This window comes from Mauremys mutica, chromosome 16 (genome assembly GCF_020497125.1).
Source record: "Mauremys mutica isolate MM-2020 ecotype Southern chromosome 16, ASM2049712v1, whole genome shotgun sequence".
Classification (NCBI taxonomy): domain Eukaryota; kingdom Metazoa; phylum Chordata; order Testudines; family Geoemydidae; genus Mauremys; species Mauremys mutica.
In genome coordinates, this window is record NC_059087.1 from 9,735,939 (window position 1) to 9,762,539 (window position 26,601).

The 26,601-nt window shown below is 41.5% G+C and overlaps 1 protein-coding gene across 1 annotated transcript in view; it reads left to right on the plus strand.

Annotated features, from left to right (window-relative positions):
* AACS (acetoacetyl-CoA synthetase) overlaps positions 1-24,007 on the plus strand; it is a 59,106-nt gene extending 35,099 nt beyond the window's left edge. The window contains exons 9-18 of the mRNA XM_044990455.1: positions 2,568-2,648; positions 5,138-5,262; positions 9,293-9,357; positions 9,521-9,643; positions 11,045-11,158; positions 12,034-12,159; positions 14,766-14,835; positions 16,582-16,640; positions 18,348-18,550; positions 22,629-24,007. Of these exons, the coding sequence (XP_044846390.1) occupies positions 2,568-2,648; positions 5,138-5,262; positions 9,293-9,357; positions 9,521-9,643; positions 11,045-11,158; positions 12,034-12,159; positions 14,766-14,835; positions 16,582-16,640; positions 18,348-18,550; positions 22,629-22,766 (1,104 nt within the window). The 3' untranslated portion in view covers positions 22,767-24,007. The remainder of the gene's footprint in view (positions 1-2,567; positions 2,649-5,137; positions 5,263-9,292; positions 9,358-9,520; positions 9,644-11,044; positions 11,159-12,033; positions 12,160-14,765; positions 14,836-16,581; positions 16,641-18,347; positions 18,551-22,628) is intronic.
* The last annotated feature ends 2,594 nt before the right edge of the window (positions 24,008-26,601 follow it).

A 26,601-nucleotide genomic window follows, 5' to 3' on the forward strand; every position in this document is an offset into this window, starting at 1 on the left:
GAAGAATTCAGCCACTTGAGCTGTCAATCCAAAACCACCTCCATCAGTAAATTCACTTAGGGCTTGTCTACATTTAAAAGACTCCAGCAGCATAACAGAATCTTTCCGTTGACCTAGAGCTGTCTACTCTGGGGGTTAGGTCAGCTTAACTCACCGGGCAATGGTGTGGATTTGCCACACCCCTGAGTGATGTAGTTAAACCAGCCTAATAGTCTAGTGTAGACCAGACCTTTTTGTGACAGTTGGGCAGCTGTTGGTAGCTGCTCCAGGTTCAGAATGTTAGGATAAGCACTTGTGAAGACAGTTAGGGAGCAGAGAAGGTGGTCAAAGGTGTGTGATAAATGCAGTTGACCAGATAGAAAAGACAAAGGGAAGGGAATTTTCCCTCTTTAAGGTTCATCACCAGCTTATTTACACAGCTGCTTAGCTTGCCCTTGAACCTTACCCCTCCCCTTCATCTGCCTCATCTTCCCAACTTGGTTGGAGCCACACAGTGGTGCTGATACAGCTGATGTTTAATTTCAATAGTCAAAAATACAAAAGGAGCTGAAATGACAGCAAAAGTGTATTAAATAATGATCACAGTGGATTTAAAATAGCTTGATTATCCCCTGGATCTTTTTACATGAAATGTTTTTTCCTTGTAATTTTAACTTCATATACCCTTCTGTGTGCAATATGGTACGCTCATATGTTTCCTCTGCACGTCTGTTGTGGTGTATATTTAAAGGAAGACAAACCTTTAAAATGTATTATCCCGCAGGCAGAAGTAAGGGGGTGTGTGGTGTTTATATATAGTGTATTAATGGTCTAAAGAGAAACACGTGGAGGTTATTGTAGGGTTTTTGTTTTAGTTTTCTAACAAATTATCCAGTAACTTTTTTTTTTTTTTAATTTCTAAGTCATAGAAACATAGTCCCCCAATTCTAATCTCCCTTACACCGATTTCACACCTCGGCAGTTTCCTGATTTACACCCATGTAAGCAAAAGGAGAATTGGGTTCTTCAGCTAGAATCCAAGACATAAATGGATTTTTTTCAAAAAAAAAAAGCTCAGCAGTGTTGTACCACTCTGACCTGGTTTACACTCCATTTTCTCCATAGTAGTAGTTCATAGTTTGTGGGTGGATCCATCTTTAAAAAATCCATTCAGATTCTCAGGCTCTGAAATAGTAAAGTGTAAATTGGCAAGAAGAGAGGCAATAAAAATTTAATTGAATTTGATCCAAATAGGGTATAGTCTCAATTTCTACAGGACTGTAACTGTAAGAGTACCAGTAAAAATCCTGCTCTTGCAAAGACTTAAGCCTGCGTTTCACTTGCACGCTGTGAACAGTCCCTTTAAACATGTGCGTAAATCCTTTGTGCAAGATTGCTTCTAATTTACTATTTGTCGTTATAGCAAAGCCATGAATTCTGCCTTTTAAATGCAGGTTGTAGAAAGTAGTCTGTAGCTAGATGGCAGCATTGTGGCATCTCAGTGCACTGGAGCATTAGCAGGTAAAATCCAGATGTGGCTCCTCTGAGATGCTAAGGGAAAATTGGATTTGCTTGTATATTTTTATTTAATATTTTTTCCTTTCCATCCCTTAAAGCATGTGCAATTTACATTAGTTTCTTTTTTAAATTTTTATCTAAAATAGATTTTCTTTCAATATATATTTTGCTTGATTCATGTGAAGTCCCTAATAGCTCCACCATGAGCACTTGCAAAAATGCAAAGCACAGCTTTTGGTTTTTAAATCAACCATTTTAATGTGTCGCTGTAGTAAAGTGACACAGGGAAGCAGTTTATAAATTCATTGATCTGCAAAGTCGCTCTTGAATGATGATCCAAAGTATTTTAGCCACATTTCCAACAAAAGAGAAAAATGAGTAATAGTGTAGTTCAGTGTATTGTCATTGGCCAGTGGAATTTTCCATGCTGCCAGCTGTACGAATGCTTAGGAGGAGCTCTGTCTGCAGTCTCCAAAGAACTACAATTTGAGATGGCTTGAGCTACTGTTATGACCTAGTATATAATGTGAATGCTTTGTGCCATGACACCTAAGTCCAGAACAACTTTGTGTCCCTCACTCCTTCCAGTCAGCTGGGTGTACTGTGAGCAGGAAACTATGTCAAAGGACTTGTTCACTTGGGGAAATGGATCTGCAGAACTAGAGTGATCTGTCAAAGGGTATAGGTAGAACTATACCGCTATAGTTCTCTTGGTCAATATCCCCAGGTAGACACATCCTTATGGGCCACATAGGGTGCCGCACCACTCTAGTGGCTGGCTATGGAGTGATGCTGCAGTTCTATAGGGAGCAGGTTGTTTGTTTTGTTGTAGGTTACACGAAAGGGGAGTGGAGAATGCTATCCGTGCTGACGTGGATAGGGGTGGGAGCTGTCGCCTGTTTGTGTTTTACTTTGAACGGGGGGTGGAATTCAGTACCTGTCTGTAACCCTGAAATACTCACTGGTGCGGGCTGTGCAGCATTAGGATATTGAAAAGTATATTTTGCTACCAGATCTTTGTTTTATATTTACATAAACTTATTTTCCCCTTCACTTTTTTTATTTTTCAGGGCACACTAATTCAGCACCTGAAGGAGCATATTCTTCATGGCAACATGACCAGCAATGATGTTATTATGTACTATACAACGGCAAGTGGGACTTACCATATTTATAAAACACTTTTTTTGAAAGAGGGAGGACATTTCCCACAGTACTATAAATACAATTCTATGTATTTCTGGTGGTGGTCTGTATAAGCATAGCTGTTTTCAAATTGGGGTAAAAAAATCAGGTGGATTAATAAAATGCAGTTGGGTGTTGTCTGAAAAGTCAAACGTATGTTAAATGTTCCTGCTAATTAGTGAGAAATGGATTGTGGGATTTTTGGATTTTTTTTTTTTTTTTTTTTTTTAGTTTTAAGCTTATTGCTGTAATGACATCCTCAGTTGCATCTTCAACGCATGCTCTACTCTCCTGCATCATGTGGGGATCTGGCCATGTTGGAGATGAGTGGCAATTTTATCCTGTTCATCTTGGTGGAGTGGCAAGAATCTGTGCCTTCCTGGGAGCCCGGTGGAGGGGATATCTAAAAGGCTATGAGCCTTCATGGTTGGCACATGAGCCAACCTCTGTCACCCCGACTTGGGAACCCCATAAGTGCACTGGGGCTCTTTTCTTTGCACTTTCCTCTGAGGCACCTGGTTCTGGCCACTGTCAGAGATGTGATGGCCCTTTGGTCTTCTCCATTTTGGAAATGCCCATGTTCTAAATGAGTGATTTCTAATAATATAAAGGGAAGAAAATAGAATGACTGTTTTTGTGACTCTTTGGAGTTTAACAGTCCTTATTTGGTGCTAATGTAGTCAACACAGTGCAACTTAGGTTTAACAGTGACTTCTTTTCTAAGAAAAGAGAAGCCTAAAAGGATAGTTTGGGGACTTTTCAAACATTTTAAATATTATCCTACTAAACTGTGATGCTTTCCATGCTCCCAACAGTCATTTATATGCAGTTGAGAAAGGTGTAAATTCATCTCTGCTGGAGTTTGTTTGTATCATTTTGGGGCAGTAGCAAAGTAGAAGATATCTGCAATACTGTACATCATATAAAAGGAGTTTCTGCTTTTCCCTGTGAGCTCCTGTATAAACTTGTGGCAGTAACAGCTAACCTACATTGCCTCCACTGAGGAGTCTGGTTATTTTTCCCCATCGTTGTTTAGACTCGTACCTTAATGGCAAACAAGATAATACAAGTAGACGTGATCAGCGGAAGTGTGCATAAACTCAGATCTTTCTTATAAACTCTTAGGCTGTAGCAGTTTGAGGCAGGAAAAATTAGAGAGGTCTAGGAAAACTAAATGTTGTGCTTAGTTTGTAAGAGTCCTGCCGAAGGCCAGAACAGGGGCTGCTATGGCCCTTGACGTAAATCAGAGCAACCGCTGCCTCTCCCAGGCTGCTCTGAAAAAGCACGATCTGAAATGCTCAGTGCTATGACCACATGACTTGTCTGCTGGAGCTTGCAGTGGAGTTGGGCAAGCAGGACCACTTACAGATGCCCTACTCAGTGCCTGGGCCATGGAGATTCTTTCCTGGCCAGCTGCAGGCCCCCATATGCCACCAAAGTGACATGTATGGGTGGAGGGAGGGAAGAATCCTTTTTCCCCCCCATTTTTTTTTTAGCACAGGCACCAAACCTGTGTTCCGCAAGGAGCTGCGTACATACAGTGAACACTGGAACTTTCCTAGTTTCTGATTAAAAGTTTAAAAAATGTCAAGACATATTGTGTTGGCATATGATGGGATTCAGTGTAAAGCAGCAATGGAGTGTCATAAAATACACAATAGATACTACAAACCATGTCAGAATTGAGGTTTTAGTTCTCTCAAATACCTGCTGTCACTTGTTTCCTGTGAAGTATTTTGGGCTAAATACCAAATCAGGTACCACCTGAAATATTTGTGAAAGTTGCTACACAAAATAAAACTATTGTCTTTTTGGTGTGTAATTACCAGGTAAGTCTTATCCCAGATTACAATTATTATAGGGTATAAGTACATGGGACTCTGCTAATCTGTTTGTGATGGATTCTCCATCTCTTGATGTCTTCAAATCAAGACAGGATGCCATTCTGGTACATGTGCAAGTTACTGGGCTCAGTACAGGACCAGCTGGATGAAACTCTCTGGCCTGTGTGTTAGGCAGGCAGACTGAGTGATCTAATGGTCCCTTCTGGCCTTACCGCAATAATATATTCTTAGGTTAATTTAAAACCGACACACACATTTTGGGGCCAGACATTAACTCCGTGTCTCTTTTCCACCCCACCCCCTTTTTTTTTTTTAAGGCCTGAAATGAGGTTACTAAAGCAGGGGCCAGGTTCTGAGTCAGCTACAACCAGTGTAAATCTTGAATAGCGTCACTGGAGTTACCCAGGATTTACGGTGATGTTAACAGTTGAAACTGGTCCATGGATTCTGATGAATTGACTCTAAAAGTAAACCAGTTTAATGCAGTAGTATTCTCAAGTAACACTGAGAGACTGAATTCACAGGTCAATAAATAGTTGGGAGAGATGTCTCCATAAGAGTATGTGAGCTCACAAAGATAGAAACTAACATGGGAGTCTTGTCTATTCTAGACTGGCTGGATGATGTGGAATTGGTTAGTGTCTGCGCTTGCTGCAGGAGCTTCGGTGGTCTTATATGATGGCTCTCCTCTTGTTCCATCGCCCAATGTGCTCTGGGATTTGGTTGACCGACTAGGGTAGGTAAAGAAGATGTTGAAGTGAACTATAGAACTTCTCATTTTAAGTCCTAGAAATTGCTGTCTTCGCTCGTTAGTCTGTTACTAATCTCACATTAAAACGGCTTCAATAGAGGCTATTTGCTTGATCTGAAGCCAACATATAGGGTGGCATAGTTCTTAAACTTTGGCTTAATTTAGGATAAACTATTGAAATCTTATTGAAAGACTATTGAAATGGTCGTTTTGGAGGGAGTGAAAGACAAAGGGTTGAATGGTGTGTTTTAGAATTCATTCAGGCATTCCAATTCCCTGTAAATAAAGAATGTCAGTTCAATAGTCAGTTTTAAGAGCAGCTTTTTCAAAAGGCAGTAATTGGGAACAGTCTAAAGGGTAATTTCTCAGTGCACTCAGTTTTTGTGAAATAAGAATCCTCTATTTCAGACTACTCAGCATAAACCTGAATATGGTGCTTGATAGAATTTGAAAGCCTTAAATTGACTGGGGCCATTCAGCAGGGCTGCCTGTATTTTCATATTTTGCTTTCTAATCTGTTTCCTTCTTTGTCATATATCCCTGTGTGAACATAATGAGGTGCCAGGTGCCCTCTACTGGTGCATAAAGAAATAGCAACATTGAAACAAAAGCTGCTTTAAGACCTTTCATGATATTTTACCTTTACGCACTGGACAGAGCATTGATTTTTATAACTATACCATCTTGAAAACTGGAGTTAAACAGCAGATCTTTACATTTTTACTATTTAAATACGCAGTGTTTTTAAATTACTTAATGCTCAGTTTTAATACATTTGTGGTGGAAAGTGGATGCAGTCACATTCTAACTATTGCCAATTAATAATTAAAATGCAGCTTTGCCTTTTGTGCTATGCAATATTTAACAATTGACATTTTGGCACTGGCTATTATAATTAAAGGTTCCATCTCAGTGAAATTTGTTTCTAGTGGAAAGTTGTTAAAATCTGTTAACTTTATTCAAGAGCAGAACCAGTGCTGTAAAAAGTTAGTCTAGAAATAGAACAATTATTTCTGAGCATCATCTTGGTATGCGGAAGGTAAACGAAAGCAGTTCAAGTATGTATGCAGGTCTAATATTTTAATCTATTGCTAAAAGTATTAGCCAACTGTATGCTAGCCATCTAATGTAGTTTGTTGCAAAATATTCATGTTACCTATTAAAGGCTGTTATCTTATGCCCTGTCATGAAGGTGCAGTGTGCTACACCTAACTGTTTACCCTGGTGATATTAAATAGCAATAACTACTTAATTGGGATGATTTTAGTAAAGATTCTGCTCAGTAGGGCTGGATTTAGCCCATACCAAGGGGTTAAGTCAGGGATGGGCAAACTACGGCCCGAGGGCTGCATCCGGCCTCCAGACATTTTAATCTGACCCTCAAGCTCCAGCTGAGGAGTGGGGTCGGGGACTTGCCCTGCTGCACGCAGCTCCTGGAAGCAGTGGCAAGTCCTCCCACCTCTGGCTCCTATGCATAGGGGCAAATGGCAGCGGGGTGTTTCCATATGCTGCCTCTGCCCCAAGCACGGCCCCTGCAGCTCCCATTGGCCAGGAACCGCAGTGAATGGGAGCTGCAGGGGCGGCTCCTGCGGACAGGGCAGCACGCAGAGCAGCCTGGCTGCGCCGCCACATAGGAGCTGGAAAGGGAACATGCCGCTGCTTCTGGGAACTGCTTGAGGTAAGCGCCGCCCAGATCCTGCACCCCGACCCCTTCCCACACCCCTGCCCCAGCCCTGAACCCCCGCCGAACCCTCGGTCCCTGCCCGGAGCACCTGCCTGCACCCCCTCCCACACCCCAACTCCCAATTTTGTGGGCATTCATGGCCCGCCATACAATTTCCATTTCCAGATGTGGCCCTCGGGCCAAAAAGTTTGCCCACCCCTGGTGGTAAACTGGTGTTAAATGCAGATGAGGGGACTACTCCACAGACTTCTGAAAGAGAGTATGTCAAATAGTAAACAAACCAAAAACCAGACAGGTGTAGAGTACCCCTGCTTTATTACAAATGGCTCAGAGGGCGCTAGTAAGTAAAATATTGCACAAGGATAAAAATACTTCATATGATTGTAGTAAACCACAGCCAAAGGACCAGCCAATCACCATTGGTAATAGAGAAGAGATTGTGATTTATTCTTTAGATTAGAGGTGCCCATCCCTAGCTCGTGCAATATTCCATATACTTGCATGTCTCTAAAGCACCTTGCAAAAATAATAATCATCTTCATACACTTCAGCATCTCCTCAAGGGAGTTTATTGCTACCATGTAAAACTAACACAATGCCAGCACAAACCACTTGAGCATTACTTACACAGGAGCAGGATTTCTTGAAGGTTAGGTTATGTCCAGATTACCCGTCGTATCGGCGAGTAGCGATCGATTTTTCGGGGATCGATATATCAATCCCCGAATGCGCTCCCGTCGACTCCGGAACTCCACCGGAGCGAGCGGCAGTAGTGGAGTCGACACGGGGAGCCACGAATGTCGATCCCGCGCCGTGAGGACCCGAGGTAAATCGAGCTAAGATACTTCGACTTCAGCTACGCTATTCACGTAGCTGAAGTTGCGTATCTTAGATCGATACCCCCCCCCAGTGTAGACCAGCCCTTAGTGTATAGATCAGACTAACACGTCCAGCAATAAATGGAGTTGGGTGAGGCTTCACTTTAACTTTTTAATTGGTGTGTGGGAACACTTTCTTTTCTCTCTCCTTCTTTGTGATGCGAGAACTGAAAATGAGTTGTATGCAGTCATTTAAAAATCTGTTTCCTGGTTAGATTAATGGCATCTCAGAAATCACACATTAAAGCAGTAGGCAGATGAAGCTCTTGAGATTCTATTTCAGCCCCAGTTATATTTTTAACTAATGTAGATGAATGTAGGTATTAAGCCTCATTGATTACTTTGGATAGTTTAACTTTGAATAACACCCACTGTTCTGTTTTGAAAATCTCCCAAGTTTTAGTAGGATTTCTTTTTACCGCATTGCTGTTTGCTATGCAATGCTTCTAGAGTCCATTGGCTTGATCAGGGGGATGGAGCCAGGACTCCTGGGTTCTGTTTCTGATACAGGCCTTGAGTAAGTCACTTTGCCTCTCATTACCTGAACAAATGGGTATTACAAGAATATTTTAACTCCTCAGGAAGTTGTGAAGCTTGATTTGGGGGAGAGAGGGGTAGCGTGCAAGGAAAATGTTTGTGCTCTTGATGCTTTAACTTGCTTGTCTGTTTCTTGCATTTGACAACATTCTCCAGCTATAAATCTTATTTATTTATTGCATTAAGTGAAATATTTATTTCACACTGTGCCTTCAGTGTTGGTGTGAATATCTTATGTGATGTGAATAGTAATGCTGCAGAGCTGATTGTGTTGTCCTAAAGATCTGTAATTTGCAACTGGCAGAAGGAGACTGCTCAAACTTAGATACTAAACACGGTGCCTTTGCCTTTAACTCAGCAAGTGTAGGGAAAAATTGTCTTGTTTTGTGAGCACCTGAAAGGTGCTGAACAGGGTTTTCTCCTTAAGAAAACTCCCCAATTCTAGAATTCTTCAACATGCAGCCATATATACATTATGCTCTCTGTGAATGCAACTCTCATTGACTTCAGTTGGAATTGAGTGTGTATCTGAGAGCAAAACTTGGATTACTGTCTTCTATTATACTGCACTGGAATGACACAATTCCAATACATGAGACTATAACAAGGCGATGATGCCCTGTTAAATAGGGCAATTATGGCAAATTAACCAATTATATGTGAGGAGATTTCCTAATGTATTTGGAGTGCTCTGTAGTTATGGATTCCTGAAACTGTAAGTGAATGCTTTCCGCTAGGTGGGAAGCCAGAATTAAAAATTTAAAGCCAGAATTAAAAATTTCAATGCTACAGAAATGACTCCAATGACCTGACTAATTTTGATTGCTGAAAAAGACATGCCTAGAATCGTTAAAGCTTTAAGCAACTATGATACTTGCAGGATCAAAGCCATTGAAAATGTCGTTCTCCTCTCTAGGATCACCATCCTTGGAACGGGTGCAAAGTGGCTGGCTGTGCTAGAAGAGAAAAATTTAAAACCATGTAAGCTTCAAACCCCTCTGTGTTTTTTTTCTCTGGCCTTGTAGCCTGTCCACAGACAGTGAGCTGAGGGTTACGTTTGACTTCTTGGATTTATTTAAGTGGTGAATAGATAATATGATAAAACTTAAATGTTTGTAATTCTTGGTTTTCTTCCCTCTTTAAGGTGACACCCATAATCTTCAAACACTACATACTATACTATCTACAGGGTCACCACTCAAATCTCAAAGCTACGAGTACGTCTACAAACATATAAAGAGCAGCGTCCTCCTGGGATCCATTTCAGGTAATCCTTCAAAAGCTTTTTACGTTTGCTAATTCCTTCTGTAGCCAGTTTCCGTCTTTGTTGCCTCTTTGCAACTTTGTTTACAGGAAAATTGGGCTGGAGATCAGTCAGCCTCAGTTATACTTAAACTGCAACTACCTTTGATTTGTGCAGGGTTTTTCTGCATAATTCAGCATGCCAATGCATTAGTATAATGAACTTGGTGCACTCAAAGACTTTGAGATGGAATTATTGTGACAAAGTAGATGTAAGGAAGCAGGATTCTTTAAAATTTTGACTGACTGTCCTCGAGGGCCGCAGGGTGAGAGGAGGAAGAGAGTCTGTTAACCTACAGCACGCATTGTTCTCTGCGTAGCTGATTTCACCAGGAAACTCCTCCTGAGGAGACTTTTGCCAGGCTCCTATTTCAGTTAATGGCCATGGTAGATGGGTCAGTGTATAGATTATCTAATGGACAATGGAGATGTGTTAAGCCATGTCCAGTGTGGTATGAGAGCTCACTTAGGCAGTTTCTGTTCTATTCATATAAAGTCACACTCATACAGGGCCCTGTTGTGCGGGGTACTAAGGATCAGGTCTCAGAGGGCCCATGTCAACCTAGTTTAGACTCCAGATCCAGAGTCCAATCCTTCTGCTATTAAAGTCTATAGGAGTTCTGTCTCTGACTTAATGGGAGCACATCTGGACCTTAAGATGACATTTATTAATAGTCTCTGTCAAAGAATAGTCATGTGAGTGAGATTTGCAGGATTGGGCCTTTTGTTGTAACTCTCTGCCTTTTTATTTAAATATGAATAGAAATATCCTAATTACTCGAATGAAAACTGTTTTTTTTTTAAATTAAGGCTTAAATATTCCCCGTGAGTGCCAAGATCCCAAACATAACTACATTTGTGCTAATGCACAAGAACAAGAAATCGAAACAGACCAACAGCAACTATCTAGTCCAGCTATACTGTTTGATTGCGAGATGCCACAAAGAACTAAATGGCATAGTGTCATTTCTTCATCTCAAACATCTATGAACCTGTGACCTAACTGTAGACTAGGGGCCTGAATCGCCACTCACTCTGTGTAAATTAGGAGTTACTCCAGTGAAGTTAATGAAGCTTTTACTAGTGTAAAATTAGTGGGAGAAAAAAAATCAGTCCCTAAGGTATATGCCTATATAAAGGGCATGCACATTGTAAGAAAAGCCTCTAACTTTCTTCATTGTGAATTGCATAGAAATAGTAGTAGACAATCTTGGCAGTATATTTTAGGTTTTGTTACTTAAAGTGGATGGAATTTTTTCAGTATTATGTGAAAATAAAATAAGAACTCACATGGCCTTTATTTGATCTTTTAAAAAGTTGTTCTTTAAAAGTGTCTGAATTCTAAGTGTCCCTCCTTTTGTTATAGGTGGAACAGATATCATTTCATGTTTCATGGGTCAGAATGTTACAATCCCGGTTTACAAAGGAGAGATTCAGGCCAGGAACCTGGGTATGGCAGTGGAAGCATGGAATGATGAAGGTAACCATTTTCCAGTCAACTCAATAGGAATTTCTAACTAAAATGTAATAGCTGCAGGAATTTGGATGGTGATTTATGGGACTGATGGAGACACTCTCATCTCTTGATCAGCTGACAATCCAACCCAATGACCAAAAGTGGCAACCATATTGTGGCTAAGTGGCTAGCTGTAAATGAGTTAGTGATCTCAAAACAGTTTTACAACCGTGCCCTTAATGGTGGTGGTCTTTGTGGAAGCTTGTCCCACAAGAAACTGGACTGATCAAATTTGATCGCTGTTCAGGACCCTGTGTTAGTATGAGACCATATCCCAACATCTTGTATTTGTGTTTACTAATTACAGTCCTATCTAGTTAAAAACTGTCTATACCAGACACTGGACTAAATTCACCACTGATGTAATTCCATTAAACTTTAATGATTTTTTTTTTTTGGCCTTCCTCTGCAATGTGGAGTATGATTTGCCTGCTGTGATCATCTGGGTGTATCTCACCTAATCAGTTTCCTGCCATTCTAGGGAGCTTGGGCATGGATAGTACTTTGGTCTTCCCTGTTCTGTCCCTGTGGCTCAAAGTTGAGCTCCTGAGGACTGAAATACCTTGGTCTAATTGAAGTCTTTGGGAGAGGCTTGTGATGAACAGGAGGCTAGAGCAGAGGGGACCATTAGATCATCTAACCTTACACTCTGAAGTTAAATCAAGGTTGAATTTAGCCCATTGCCCATAAACTTTTTAGATCAGCTGCCAACGCCCGGAGTGACAGAGCCTCTGGGTGTTACCATTATGCAGATGATAATCCAATGTGCTGTGCTTTGCTTTGGTACCCAGCAGTTTACAAAAGGGAAGTGCAGCAAATCTGTCTCTATTTGTAAACAGGCAAACCAGTCTGGGGGGAGAGCGGTGAGCTGGTTTGTACCAAGCCTATGCCCTGTCAGCCTACACACTTCTGGAATGATGAGAATGGAAACAAATACAGGAAAGCTTATTTTTCAAAATTCCCAGGTACGTAGTGAAATGCTTAGTTCATTATTTGAACTGACCAGGCGTACAAAACTGGCAGTTGTTAATAAAATTATAAGCCTGCTCTTTCCCATGGTTGGGCAGATACAGTTGTATTTAGATTTGCTAGGGTGGCAATTGTAACAAATGTTTGATAAATATCTTGCTATTTATTCCCTGGTGCTTTAGTCTGAATTTCAGTCTGGGTTAGTCAGATTTGAATTTCTGGAAAACTAATTCCTTTCTGTCACTGCTGTCATGAGCCAGCTCAAGCTGCTGTAGCACTCCTATCTGCCTAAGCACAGGCGTATGCTGTTGGGCGTATACATGTGAAAGGAGCTATCTTCTATTGAGTGCTACTGTACTGATACCAGACTGTTCCTGCCTAGTGCTAGAAGTGAGTCCTAGGAGATGAGCCCTGGCCTAGTACCTCATTAGTGTGAGGGGAAAGCCAGTATCTTGTGTGACATGCACCGTCTCTGCTCATGCACCAGCCCTGTCTGATAAGAGTAAAGGGACAGATGTGCAGTGGGCTAGATGCTGGCTTGTGCTTATTCTGGAGGACTGGGTCCACCCGTTGCCTTTGCTCATGCTTGCACTGAAGCACAGCAACATTGCACTGCCTGCTGCCCGTTGGGCAAGGGCTTGTGGGATGCAGGCCTTGAGTCCACTTCTTTTCAGAGCTAGATGGAGATGTCTATCAGTCACAGCCTCACAAAGACGTTTCAAGTGAGTAACAAGAGTGCCTTTAACTGCGAGAAGCCGCAGTCTACAGTAGGAGAGTGCTGCCTTGCATTTAACCACAGGGGTCTGTTTACTGCCCCATTCTTTAGCCCTTTCCTTATTTTATAACAATATTAAGCTATTGCTGCCATGTTTATAATTTTAGCCACCTTTTCTGTCCCATTGTTTATGCTGAGTGGCCAGTTTGCTTCCCTCGGGGTGCGGGAAGGGGGACGACTGCTTGACATCACAATGTTCAGTGAGACCCCACACGTTAAAACTTGAAGTGCAGACACTTGTAATTCTACTATAAAGTTTTTTTCTTCCTAGCAGATAGCATAGGATCATTCACAATGAAATAAGTCTAATTCTAAATAAAGCCCTGATATGCTTAAAACAGATCTTTGACAGCTTTCCACACAAACTGTTCCACAGTCACAAATCAAAACAGTCTTTTTGTGTTCTTCCATTGCTGCCTTACTACAATTTGAAAAACTGCGTAGAAAACCACAGCATGCATTCTGCCTAGCTATGGCCGTAGTTACCAATACACAGACACTTCATCTGTCTTTTGTTTGTAAGCTTTCTGCTGGAAAGAGGTGTGCATTTATTTTTAACAATAGATTATTTCTTTCTTATTCTTGATGCTTTGGCAGTTACATTACATTTCACTTAACTGGCCGTTAAACAGAGGGGGTCTTCAAGCACAAAAAGGACCACTGAATCCATGCAAAAGCGTGTGCACATGCACCCGTAGCAACCACAACTCTAAAAGGACAGATCGCCGTGTTTGACAATAGTCTTCCCTGAGAAACCTGTAGCAATCGTGGTTTCAGTGATCTGTTGGAAACCCCATTTTTTGTGGTGTTCTGTAGAAATGTGTTTCAGGTTGAAGCTAGGTATAAAACTTGTCACCACGCCATTCCTCAGCTGACTGCGCATGCGTGGTTGGAGTTGTTTGTCCTTGAGCAAAATTTGAATCAAATTGGGTCTCGTTTCGATTCCTTGCACTGGAGTTTCTCCATGTTAACCCCACTGAAGCTGAGAAAAAACATCTGGCCCAACATGTTTGGCCCAGCTTCTAGGGGCCTGATTCTGATTTTTGCACTAGTGTAAATGCAGAGTAACTCCATCAAGCAAACGGGAGCCCCCTGTGGACTCCATTGAGAGCCTGCCATGTAATCCCAGAGAGTACCTCTGCTCCAGAATTACTGATAGGATGGAGGGAGACACCAAGGAAGACATCCCTTGGGCATGTTGTTACCTCTACTGGAGGACCCTCATGCCTCACCGTGGGTAGCGTTCAAAGCATAGACTCATCTCTCTGAGGATCCTGCACCACACACTCAGTGAAGCCTTTAACACAAGCCTCAGGAGCCTGTGTGTGTGGAGTGAGGCCGGGCGTTGACTCTGAGCACGTTCAGGCCGATCAGTCTTTCTCCCCCTCACTCTCTGCCTGGGAAGGGCAACATCCCAAATCTGGGTCCCATAGAGATGCATGTTTTGCAGCCTGCTAGAACAAGCCTCTGTTGAAATCAGGGGGATTAAACCACTGAGTGGAGGATCAGAATCGTGCCCGGAATGTTTAGGATTCGATAGCGCTCCCTGGGGTGAGTAAGGGCTGTGCATAGTCACAGGAGTAGTCCGACTGACAGAATCAAAGGACTTACACCTTCCACATACTTTTAGACTTGTGTGTCCCCTTTGTCATCTTCTAGCTAAACTCTACACACTTAACTTTTTAATCTTCCGTCTAACTCACTCTCCACGCTCTGGTGCTGTCTCCTTCTGGTCTTTGGTAACTAAATTGGAGTTGCATGGTAAAAGTCAGTCAGACCTGCTTTGATGGCAAATGGGCTGGTTAACACTTTCTCACCTTCTGACAGATGTTTGGGCCCATGGTGACTACTGCAAAATAAATCCTGAGACGGGAGGAATCGTCATGCTTGGCCGCAGGTAAAGTATATTTTTGGGAAGACTGTTCTGAGGGAACATGTGTAAAGTTGGCAGGCTCTGTTGGGTTGCAGGAGAAGATGTGCATATTTCAGATGACTCCCCACTCTGCTTGCTGGCTGAGTTTCAGGATCTGATGAGGAAATATACTAGAATCCTATTACTTTCAGCATTGTAAATTTCAACATTTATACAACACAAGAACTACAGGTCGCCAAATGAAATTAATAGGCAGCAGGTTCAAAACAAACAAAAGGAAGTACTTTTTCACACAATGTGCAGTCAACTTGTGGAACTTCTTCCCAGAGCATGTTGTGAAAGATCAAGACTAGTTCAAAAAAGAACTAGATGAGTTCATGGAGGATAAGTCCATCAATGGTTATTAGTCAGGATGGGCAGAGATGGTGTCTTTAGCCTCTGTTTGCCAGAAGCTGGGAATGGATGACAAGGGATGGATCACCTGATGATTCCCTGTTCTGTTCATTCCCTCTGGGGCACCTGGCATTGGCCACTGTCGGAAGACAGGATACTGGGCTAGATGGACCTTTGGTCTGACCCAGTATGGCCGTTTTTATGTTCTAACGTTTCAGTTGCTCATAAGTTCACAGTGAAGGGACAGCACATTGTAAATAGCTAATATAAGGTACTCGTGCAGGATTGCTCGCCTACAGCCTCTTGGGTTTTGAGAGGTCACACTGCTGAGAAGCTGGGATTTCACAGGATGCAGTGAGGCTCAGTGGGAGTCAAAACTGGGCTCAGCTCTTGGCTCTGCATTTGATTTGCTGCATAAACTTGAGCATGTCACTGGCCTGCACTTCTAAAAGTATCCTTTCATTCGAGTTCTTCTGTTTTTTGTTTTGTTCTTTTGCCAGAGGTCCAACCTGAGGCACCATGGGTATAATTTTCAAAAGTGCCAAGCACCACAATTCTAGTGGGCCTCAGTGATAAGTCCTCGGTGCCTCTGAAAATTAGGCCTTACATATCTCAAGTTGGGCTCCCAGAAAATGGAGGGACTGAAAATGTCTGCCTTAAGCTGTCTGTGCCTCCGGTTCCCTATGGCAGTGTGGGATAATGGTACTTGCTCATCTTTTTAAACCACTTTGAAAGCTACAGGTTAGAAGTGTTATAAGTTGCCATGCTTGTTTTGAAGAGTTAATAGAACTTCAAGATCAGGAGCATTGTTAAATTATATGGCAGTATTTACCAATCAGCTCTCAGTTTTAATCGGGAGTTAGTGGTTCAGGATTGTGTCCTGCCTTTCACACAACAGGCCTGGTTCAGTTTATAGGCTCAGCTCATGGAGTCCACTGTTTGCAGGGAGTGAGACGTGCTGCAGAAATGGAGATGCTCAGCCTCAGGTAGTGAGAAGGGGAAGACACAATAGCAATGCCAAGGAGTGTCACAAAAGCACCTGGCTCTGTTACTTCGTGGCTGGATATTGGTGGCTACTTTTGTGAAGGCCTGTGTGCGTGCAGGTTTAAGTGAGAAATACCAGTGGAATCTTTGGGGCACAGAAGAAACAAATGATGAAGTTGAAGAATGTGGTTTGTTTAGATTCTGTGTAAAACTTCATTTTAATGAGCATGGAGCTTCTTTTAGACAAAAATCTCTTGTAATCCTATTTCTCCTACAACTTCCTGCATATTTCACCACACCAAATATTGAGAAACTTGGTAAATTGCATCATTTCTTTTCTTCATCAAACCCTAATTATATTTTAATGCTCCTTTGTTTGTGTGTAACTTTCAGTGATGGTACGCTAAATCCAAATGGAGTGAGATTTGGAAGTTCTGAAATCTATAACATAGGTAGGAAAAACTTTCATCCACCTTTTGCAACTGTGATATTTGTGTAGCCTTAAAACTGAAATGTGAGAATTTACTGCGTTGTTGAAAGGATTAATTAATAACGCATGAGATCTTTCGTTGGAAAGAGACTAAAGAAGAGGATATCATTAACAAGGAGATACTGCTTTGCTGACTTATGAAATTGCGTCCTTTCCAAAAGGATCTACAGACTAACTGAAATGGACTGCATTTTCCTCATAAGATTGCCTTCATGTAATAAGGCTTACAAGAATTGTGCAAACCATTTTATGTTTCTTTGTAAGAGAATCCATTATTTCCATGGTTTGTCCTTCCAAGGCGAACTGTTAGACAGTGCTCGATTGTTTTTACTGAGCCATTGTCAATAGCCAAAATAAATTCTTGTGCCTTTTTTTACTGCCATAAGTGACTCTGAGCACAAAGGCAGTGTGTGAAGTCAGCAGAAAGATAGCAGCAATGAGGGAGGGCAGAGAGATGGTGTCAAGCATTCCTCTGGCATAGTGAATCGAGGTATTGTTTTGCTGCAAAAGCTGTCCTCCTTGCACAATGTGAAATCTGGAGGGTCAGCTTCCCTTGTGGGCGGAGGGGCAGCTTTCAGAGTGTTCATGGCTATTGCCCTAGGCTACATTTCACTTAGTTACTCCCGTATGTAAGCTTTGGAACAGTCTCTCCCTTGTCTTGTCTTGTTTTTGGAACATACAAGCCAGATTCTGAGTCAGGTTACATTGGTGGAAATGATACCTGATTCTGGCTCCCTGGGTTCAAGGGCTTTGCTGTGTAACTATCAGAATAGTAAGTAAACGTTTGTTTCAGTTGGATGCAGTTGAATACTGAACCAGTTTGTGATCAGCCTGTATTTTGATAATGTCCCCTCACCTTATTTTAATCCAGTTGAGATTGTACTGCCTAGATTATCCAGATGCGCATGGTGAAATGTACTTAAAACATCCTGCCTCATGACTGGTTGAAAAGCAGTCATATAATGAAAGAGAGAGAGAGAGGCTGGTCAGGGCTCAAACTTGGATTCAGTTCTCTGCTCCAACACAGACTTCCTGTGCAACCTTGTGACAGCCACTTAGTCTCTCTGGACCGCCATTCCCCATCTGTAAAATGGGGATAATAGCATTGGCCTACCTCACTTGGTTGATGAGGATAAATACATTAAGGATCCAGAAGTGTTCAGACAGTGATAATAGGGGGCATAGAAGTACTTTAGTTAGCTGTGATAAATCAGCAAATGTATTGCCTGTGCTGAACAAAAAGGTTTATTAATCCAACAACTATATCAAAATTTTGGCCTGACCTAAGTCAGTATTTATTGGGTCTATAAACTTTGATATTCACTTGAACAGAAATCAATGACTGGGATTTAAAAAAACAAAACCAAAAAACCACAAAGGAGTTAGGCACCCAAGTGCACTGACTTTCAGTGCAGTTTGCTTATCTAATTGCCTTAAACTTCTTTGAAAATCTTAATTAGGTAGGCCAGTCCCACTGACAGTGTGGCACTTGGGTGCCTAATTCCCTTAGGTGTTCTCTTTAAGAATCCCAGTTAATATCTGCTTTTTGTTTGCCTCACCAGTGCCAGAACAGATGATGGGAGATATGCCCTTTAGTGTAAAATTAAAAAAAGCATCCAGTGGAAAACACAAGTGCATGTGATAACGAAGCACTTTACTTCTCTTTCAGTGGAAGCCTTTGAGGAGGTTTCAGATAGCCTCTGTGTCCCTCAGTACAACAAAGAGGGGGAGGAAAGAGTGATCCTCTTCCTGAAGATGGCGTCCGACCAGGTGTTCAGTCAGGATCTGGTGAAAAGGATTAGGGATGCGATACGCATAGCGCTGTCTGCCAGACATGTTCCTAGCCTCATTCTAGAAACCAAAGGCATTCCGGTATGTCATGAAAACACTGCCTCATTTTTTTTTCTTGCTCACCTTGAGCAGTAATTAAGGAGCAGTTGTCATCACTCTTCAAACCCACACGCCTGGAAATTTTAGCATCTTAAAAAGCATTGTCAAGTTTTATAAATAGTTTGTCTACGTTGCCTAGCGACTTCACTTTTTTGCTTTCTTCTCAACTAGGCTTGTTTTTGGAACTATCCCTACCCATCCTTGGTTTATAAATATACATGTGCCCTGCTGAGCTAAAGATTGTTATATTTTTCTTATAAAAATACTTTCTGTGCTTTTCTCAATACGTATTATAACACTAATTTTAGCTTTTAGGCATGCCAAAAAGCTTTTGCTTGCCTTTGTTTTTTTCCATTTCAAACGGTATGTTTTTGAAAGCTGAGAGCATTGAGCAAATGTTTGAAATCACTTTTACATCAGTTTTGCATTTCAATTTTAGGTCCATCCGTATTTTTAACAATAGCTATAACTACAATAAGAGACCTTTCTCTGTTTGTCTAACAAATATATAATTACAGTCACACTATATATAGCACCAATGCAGCATCAGTTTAATGTCAGACACATTCTCTGCAACACAGCTATATCTTGCTCTGCCCATTGAATGGGCTCAGTGGAAATGAATCTTTTCCATCTTGAGCTATTATAAATCGGTGATCTTAATAGTGTATTTAACAAGGCCAGGGAGAAAGGGGAAGTCCCTGGTGATGGCCTTTATCCTGTCTAGTGTGCTGTTTTGTGAGCACAGGTGTGACTGAATCGTACTTTAATGGGTATATTTCCACACTGTATAAAGAGATAGTTATCTTGCCTCTGTTTTCAGGTGTGGGAAACCAAGCAGAGATGGACGTCAAAAATACGTTCCCTGGTTTAACTTTTACCTAAATTCAGAAAAATATAAGCAGTAGTGAGAGATCTTCCAGTAATTCAGTACCAATGTGGAAGGCTGGAGCTGGGCTCCCCAGAGAAGAGTATACTGTCAGTCAATGACTGGCTGTGTCACTGCTAAACCACAGGGGCTCTTTCTGCAAAGTCGAACACCTTGTTCCTGCCCAAGGAAAACCCTGCTGCCTGCACAGAGTGGTGGACACCTTTATACATTTGTTTGAGAGACCCCCTCCATTTTCAAACATGTCTGTGCAGGTCAGCATGCTGGGCCTGATTCTACTCAACCGTGCAGCACAGCAACCAGTCTTGTCTTCAGTGGAGTTACTGACACACCCCGTTGTAAGTCAGGCTTATGGCGCCTGGTCTGAGAGGAGCCTGCTTGGTTCTCCTCTGTCCTTCTTCCAACTCACTGGAGGAGCCTCTCCATTTTGAAAGCCCTATCCCCAGTCGCCATCTGCTGCTCTGTGAGCAGCTCACTGTTGGCAAGGCTGGAAGGTGCAGGGTAGTTCCTGGCAGGCCATGTGCATATTAGTTTAAGTCTTCAAGCATTGTCTCTAAAGCACTGTAAGCCTAATTTTGCAAACATTGATGCCTAACTAAATCCAAATGTAGGCTCCTGACTCAGTGGCCTGCCTTTCAGAGGCCTGATTCTGGTGTCTGATTGCAGGGGAGTTCCTCCTGGCTTACACTGCTGTAAATAAGTAGCATTGGGCCTAGCATGTCTTGTTTGCATGAGGGTTAAAAAACAAAACCCACCCTCGTGACTTACCTCTTGAGTGATGATATAGATTTTCTAGACAGCAACTTTGGCTTCTACATAAAATGTTAAATTTCAAAGATGCATAAATCACCTGAATGTAAAGAATGAAGTTGATGGCGATGAGGCATTTATGAGAGTCAGCCCCTTAGGAATGCCTGCTTAGATCGTTAATTAGTTCACACTGTGACTGAATTTACAATGGAATGAATTTTACATTTTATCATCTGAAACATAATTATCAGCAGTAAAGTGATCAAAGCTGTCTCCTTGCTTTCTTTGAAGGTTTTACTTGGGAAGAAAAAATCTTTCCATATACGGCTATTTCTAGATGTAAATTTGCGTTTATAAAAACAAACTACCTGACTCCATCTAAAATTATAGGGCTTTGAGCCTGGTGTCATTTTACACTGGTTGAAGTTGGGAATAACTCTGGCATCAGTGGAGTTAGTGGTATAAAACCCCTCTGTAAGTGTAATTGGGATCAGGCCTATATTTTACAAACTACACCTCTACCTCGATATAACACTGTCCTTGGGAGCCAAAAAATCTTACCAAATTATAGGTGAAACCACGTTATATTGAACTTGATTTGATCCGCTGGAGCACGCAGCCCCCCCCCCCCCCGAGCGCTGTTTTACCACGTTGTATCTGAATTCCTGTTATATCAGGGTAGAGGTGTATCAAAAACTCTGGAAAAGGCTTGGAAATTATTTCATGCTTATAGTTCTATTTAAAGAACTTTTTTGCCTGTGCACAGATAATCTACAGTGATAAAGTGCTGTGCACACAAGCATAAATTTATATTGTAAAATTTTATAATATTCTTGATCTGGTCAGAACTCCTGATCCACCTTGACAGCTATGCTGTCTTTGGACTATGCTTGTGTTAACTGATACAAAACTGTGGAAGTCCCCTGCTGTTCTGTCTGATGGGTATTTTTGGGATGAGTAAACTTCCAGGGTTAGTATTTAGGGAATTAGAACTGGGAAAGGTTTGCAGTATCTTGACTGAGCACGGTGGCCCTGATTTTTGGCAAAGCACTTAAGCATATACTTAGTTAAATGCTTGCTGCCAGCTTTTTTGAAACATGTATGACCAGCTTCTTCCCCCCCTCCCCCCCGAGAAGTGAACTTCCAGCAGCTCCCATCAACATCACTGGGAATTCTAGGTCCTCCTCGCGTCTCAAAACCAGGCTGGTAATTACTGAGGAAGGAGAGTGGCTATTTAGGGTCATGCAAGGGGATAAGAACTATGTAGTATTAAACAAGGAAAAATTAGACCTAATACCTGAAAATTTCCTAACAATACAGTGTTGCTAAAGACCATTTGGCCTGCTCTGAAAGATCTTTAATGAAAAGGTGTCTCAGAAGGACTAATTTCTGGGCTTCACCTTAAGGAGATCTAACAAAGCAGCCAATGGTGTCCCTGGTCCATATGCAGATGGACCACCTCAGAGTTATCTTGCTGCAACTTTGGTTATTTTAACCAAAATGAAGATTAGACTAAACAAGGTGGTGGTTTCAGTACCAAATGAAGCTTTTGTTCAACGGCTTCCTTAACGGAGACGCCCTGTGCTCTCCAAAATGGGATTGATCATCCCTGCCAACAGGAGCGACAGGTCTTTTCTACGGGCTTTTGCCAGCCAAGAATTCCACTGTTTTGGAGCACAGATTGGGAATTCTTCACTGCACAATTGCAGTAGTGCCTCAGTGAGCAACACTGAAACCCAAGCACAGAGGACCTATCTTTTTGCCTCCTCATGGTGTCTTGTTTCCACAGAAACAGATTTTCTATCTGAATCTGTTTGATTAACAGCAGTTAAACCTCTAGGGAAACCATTGAAAATCCTTGAAATAGAATCCAAGTTGTGTAGCTTGGCTCCATCTCCAAGCTCAGGGCTTTGAAAAGCAGGGTGTTGGTTTGGCCTCTTATAAAGAGAGGGAACACATGCAGAATTGAGATCAAGGTACATGTGTACACATGCATGTATCTAGGGCTTCTTGGATCTAGGGTCTTGGTTTGGACCTATTTCTAGAATACCTAAAAAGCTGAAAATCAATTTTCAGCTTTTTAGGCAGTAATTTTAAATGGCAGTAAGTTTCAAAATTTTAATTATTGCATCAAGGGCCTGATCCTGCTTCCCTAGAAGTAAATGGGAGCTGGCTTAGGCTAATGGTATTGTCTCTTAAAACAAAACTAAAATCACTAATAAAACTCATGGAATTCAGTTTGCTTTTCAAACTGTTTAAGAAACTATTTGGTGTCAGGTGTAGCAGTGGAGGCAGGAATTCTGCTAGGGGTAATGATTCAATTCCAGCCTTGGTGGTGGCTTTTCCATTGGACCATCCGTAAAGCAACCAGACAAGAGTGCAGCTTCATTGTTGACTTTTTTTTTTTTTTAAATTTTGCAGTACACAATAAATGGGAAGAAAGTTGAAGTGGCTGTGAAGCAGATCATTGCAGGGAAGGCCGTTGATCAGCGGGGATCTTTCTCAAATCCAGAGACGCTGGACTTGTACCAAAATATTCCTGAGCTTCAGAATTTCTGAATGTTTGTTTTTTGCATCTGTGTTCTGTGTTTGTACTGTATATATGAATAGTGTATGTAAAGAAAAAACTATTTAAATACCAGTGGTTCTTTTAAAGGAAAAATATTTCGTTAAGTGCATTATGAAAGGCTTGGGTAAAATTTAGCTACTTTTTACCAGGTGACTATGCCATATGTCTTGGAGTCTAGCTTTAAGCCTGGAAGAGGGAAAACTGCCTGGGTTTTTATACATGTGACAAATGCATCTTTTCGGGTTAGATTTATATCAACAACCTGACAAACTAGAACCTAAATAGCAAACTGTTTCCAATTGATAATGGAATATCGTGTTCATAAAACTGACTTTTTCCATTTTTTTAAAATGGAATTCAAGCTATTTATATATAAAAAAACAACCACGCTGTTAGAGCCAGGTGCAGGGATTATGTGGCTTTTTTTAAATACTTGATGTTTGTCCTATGCAGGAGGGTAAAGGCATGTCAGCATGGCCATGAAATATAAAAGTATGGAATAGTTTTTGTTTTTATAAAGCCACATCTTAATTCACTGTATCTCTTATTTGACTGTCTCAGTTTGAGCACAGTCTTAAAATATCTTATTGTACCCTTAGAGGTAATTGCTGCTTTGTTTTGTGATATCTTCACATATACTTTTAAGCTTTTAGCTGATATGTTTTTATAGATTTTTTTTGGGGGGGGGGAGAGGGAGGGAATGCTGTCACATTTCTGTTTGGTGAAAATCTAGTGTGTGTCTGATTTATTTTTTATTTTTTTCCCCAGTGGAATTACTCTGGATTTATATCAGTGTAACTGAGGATAGAATTTGACTTTTACTGTTCTAAAATCCATTATTAGAGTCTAAAGGGCAAAAATCCAGTATTGCATTAGCTGAACAATTCCAGTGTATTAATGTAATAAAAGCCAATGTTTTTGTAAAACTTTTTACTAAATGTGATGTTGAAAGTGAAAAACTAAAATTTTTTAAATCCTTTATCCTTCCAGTTTATAAAGGGGAAAAACCGTTTACAAGTATGTTGACACTATAAAATGGAAACGCACTGTTTTTCACAAAAGATACAATTGCAATAGGTATACAGAACCCCTGGCATTCAGCATCCCATGCACTATTTGAATATTGTAGGTAAAATATTTAATGCATTAAAATCATGGGTGTCCTTAATTTTGTGTTCAGTGCATTCAACGCTGTTAATATGTTAAACTTAATAAAAATGAAATAAACTGACCCTTAAGCATTGGTTTTCCTTTTCACTCAATTCTCATTTGACACCCTCCTCCCCTGCCCCGGTATGATCTGATTTAGCTTAATCTCCTTTTCCTCCCCTTCCCCCCCAACACTTTTAAATCTTTTTCTCTCCCCTCTTCCCCCAAAATTCCTACATTGTATGCTTCTCAGGGCAGGGGTTGCCATCTTCGTGTTTATGCACAGCACTGGGCAGGTGGCACATTACTGATATGCGTGTGGCGCATGTGAATAATGCGGAAGCAAGCCTGCTGGGAATGTGTCCCTCTGCTTTACATCTACCAGCACTGTAATAAAATAGTATGTCTGGCTAGATCTTCACTGCAAAAAGTGTGTGTTAATATGGAGACAGCGAACACAGTGTAAAATGCTAGTGGAGATAAGTAACTGGAGTTTTTTATCTCAGTGGAACTAGTAGAGGTCAATCCTGTCTCCCTCACATGTCCGGCATTCACTTCCCGTAGCTCTGTCCAGTATAAATTCCAGTGCCTTGTCTCCACTAGCATTTTATGTTAGCTGTCCCACTGGAAATCCATACCTTCTGCAATGAAGAACATCTCAGGTCTGTATTACTGCACCTCTCATTTGTTGACAGGTTGTAACTTGAAGTGAACTTTTAGTTAATGTGCTATCAGAGCTAACCAAAGCTTTGATCAAAAAGGGACAGATTATAAGGAAGATCTAGGAAAAAAAGTGGCTTGAGAATGAGATGCTGAAGGAAGACAAAAAGGTTGGTATCAGTTTGGAAGATGTGCTTGAGATGAAGAACAGCTATTGCCCAATCTTGATGGGATAAGACAACGAAGAACACTCGCTTCCCAAGGGGGAGGAGAAGAGAAAGAGAAACATCATAATCATAGGGACAGTGATTTTTTGGGAGGTCAAATCCTCTTCCAGGGAGAGAGCCTAGTAGGCACCAGGAGTGTTGCCCCCCTGGGTGGTGTCGTAGACTTGCTTAAGGGGTCCACACCCCCGAGTGCTGCACAGCTTTCTCGGGGAATCTCCATCTGCCCTAGCATTCAGGGAGGTTTGTGGGTAGAAGCAGGGAGGGTGCAGGATCATGGCCATCTGAGACTGTATCCCTGTGTTCACCCTTTTTACAAGACTATAATGGACTTTATACAGAGTGTACCTTGTTAGGTTTTATTTGAAAACTCATAATGTGCTGATCATTATTGTCCTGGTAAAATGTGTGGCAACATTGTATGTTTAAAAAAAAAAAAAGTTAAGATTCTACTTTATAACATTGAGACATTTTCCAGGTCTAGAAAAGCAGGCACAAACCGGTTCCTCAAAGACAAAAGGCAAACTCATGCCTCAGCCAGGTCTCATCAAAATCAAATGGACCATCACCTGGTTAAGTGGCCATTCTTTGGCAGGAAAAAGGGTGTGAGTGAGAAATGTACATGTTGGCAAAGAAACAGCTGGAAGTTCCCATCTCACAGACTGTCTGGTGAACCCCAGCTGGAGATGATTCTCAAAGGCAAGAAAAAGATATAAAAATGGAGAACAGACACTCCAAATGATTTCTCCCTTCATCTCTACTCACGGCAGCAACACCACCTGAAGGACAAGGTCACTGAACTAGGAGTGGTCCTGGCTGAAAAGAGTCCAGCCAGTAAGATTGCTAAAGCATGTGGTGAGAGAAATCTTCGCTTTGAATCCACTTAGCTTGTTAAGTTAGCTATTAGTTTGCATTTTACCTTTTTATTTCTTTGTAACCTATTCTGATTTATGCCTCATTACTTGTAATCACTTAAAATCGCTCTCTATAGTTAATCAACCTCTTTTAATGTTTTATCTAAATGTGTGTGTGGGAAACTTTATTTGGGATAATGCGATTTGTGCATATTTTCTATTAATGAAATGTCAGACTTTATCTGAGCTTGTGTTGTCCAGGAGGGTGCTGAGCAGCACAAGATGCACATTTCCGGGGGAAAGTCTGAGACTGGGAATTTGCTGGTGGGGTTCTGTAATTGAATATAATTGATGGGATGGTGGCCAGTCTAGGGAGGGGTGATTTACATGCTGGAGGTTGTGTGTGGGCAGGCCAGGAGTGGTCGATCTCACAGCAAAGCGGTGTAAAAGGCACCCCAGGTTGGAGAAGTGAGGACACAGCTGTCCATCAGTGCAGATTGTAGCCTGGGTAATGTCACACCATCCCAACACACAACCCTTTGTGGAACTTTTCTGCACCTGCTAATCTAGCTCTCTCCATTTCAGGAAGCTGCGGGCCTGGAAACACCTTCCCGGCTTTTGGGGGCCCGTAGAGCACTATTGCTAAGCCAAATCTGTTGTCTCTGTGGAATTTTTCTTTACTGGCTTTGAAACTAAAAAAAAAAAGTGTAACAGAGTAGTGCCTCCAAAATCTTATCCTTTCTAGCAAAGTGCTTATGCATGTGCTTAACCTTATGTATAAGAACAGTCCCACTGACTTCACCGGAGATACTGGTGCTTTAAGTTAAGTACGTGCTTGCTTATGCCTTACACTCAACTCCCCTAGAGCAAAACATAATCCCTTTAATTGTCCGTTATGAACAAGCAAAGGGCTGTAGCGAAAATTAGTCAGGTGTTGA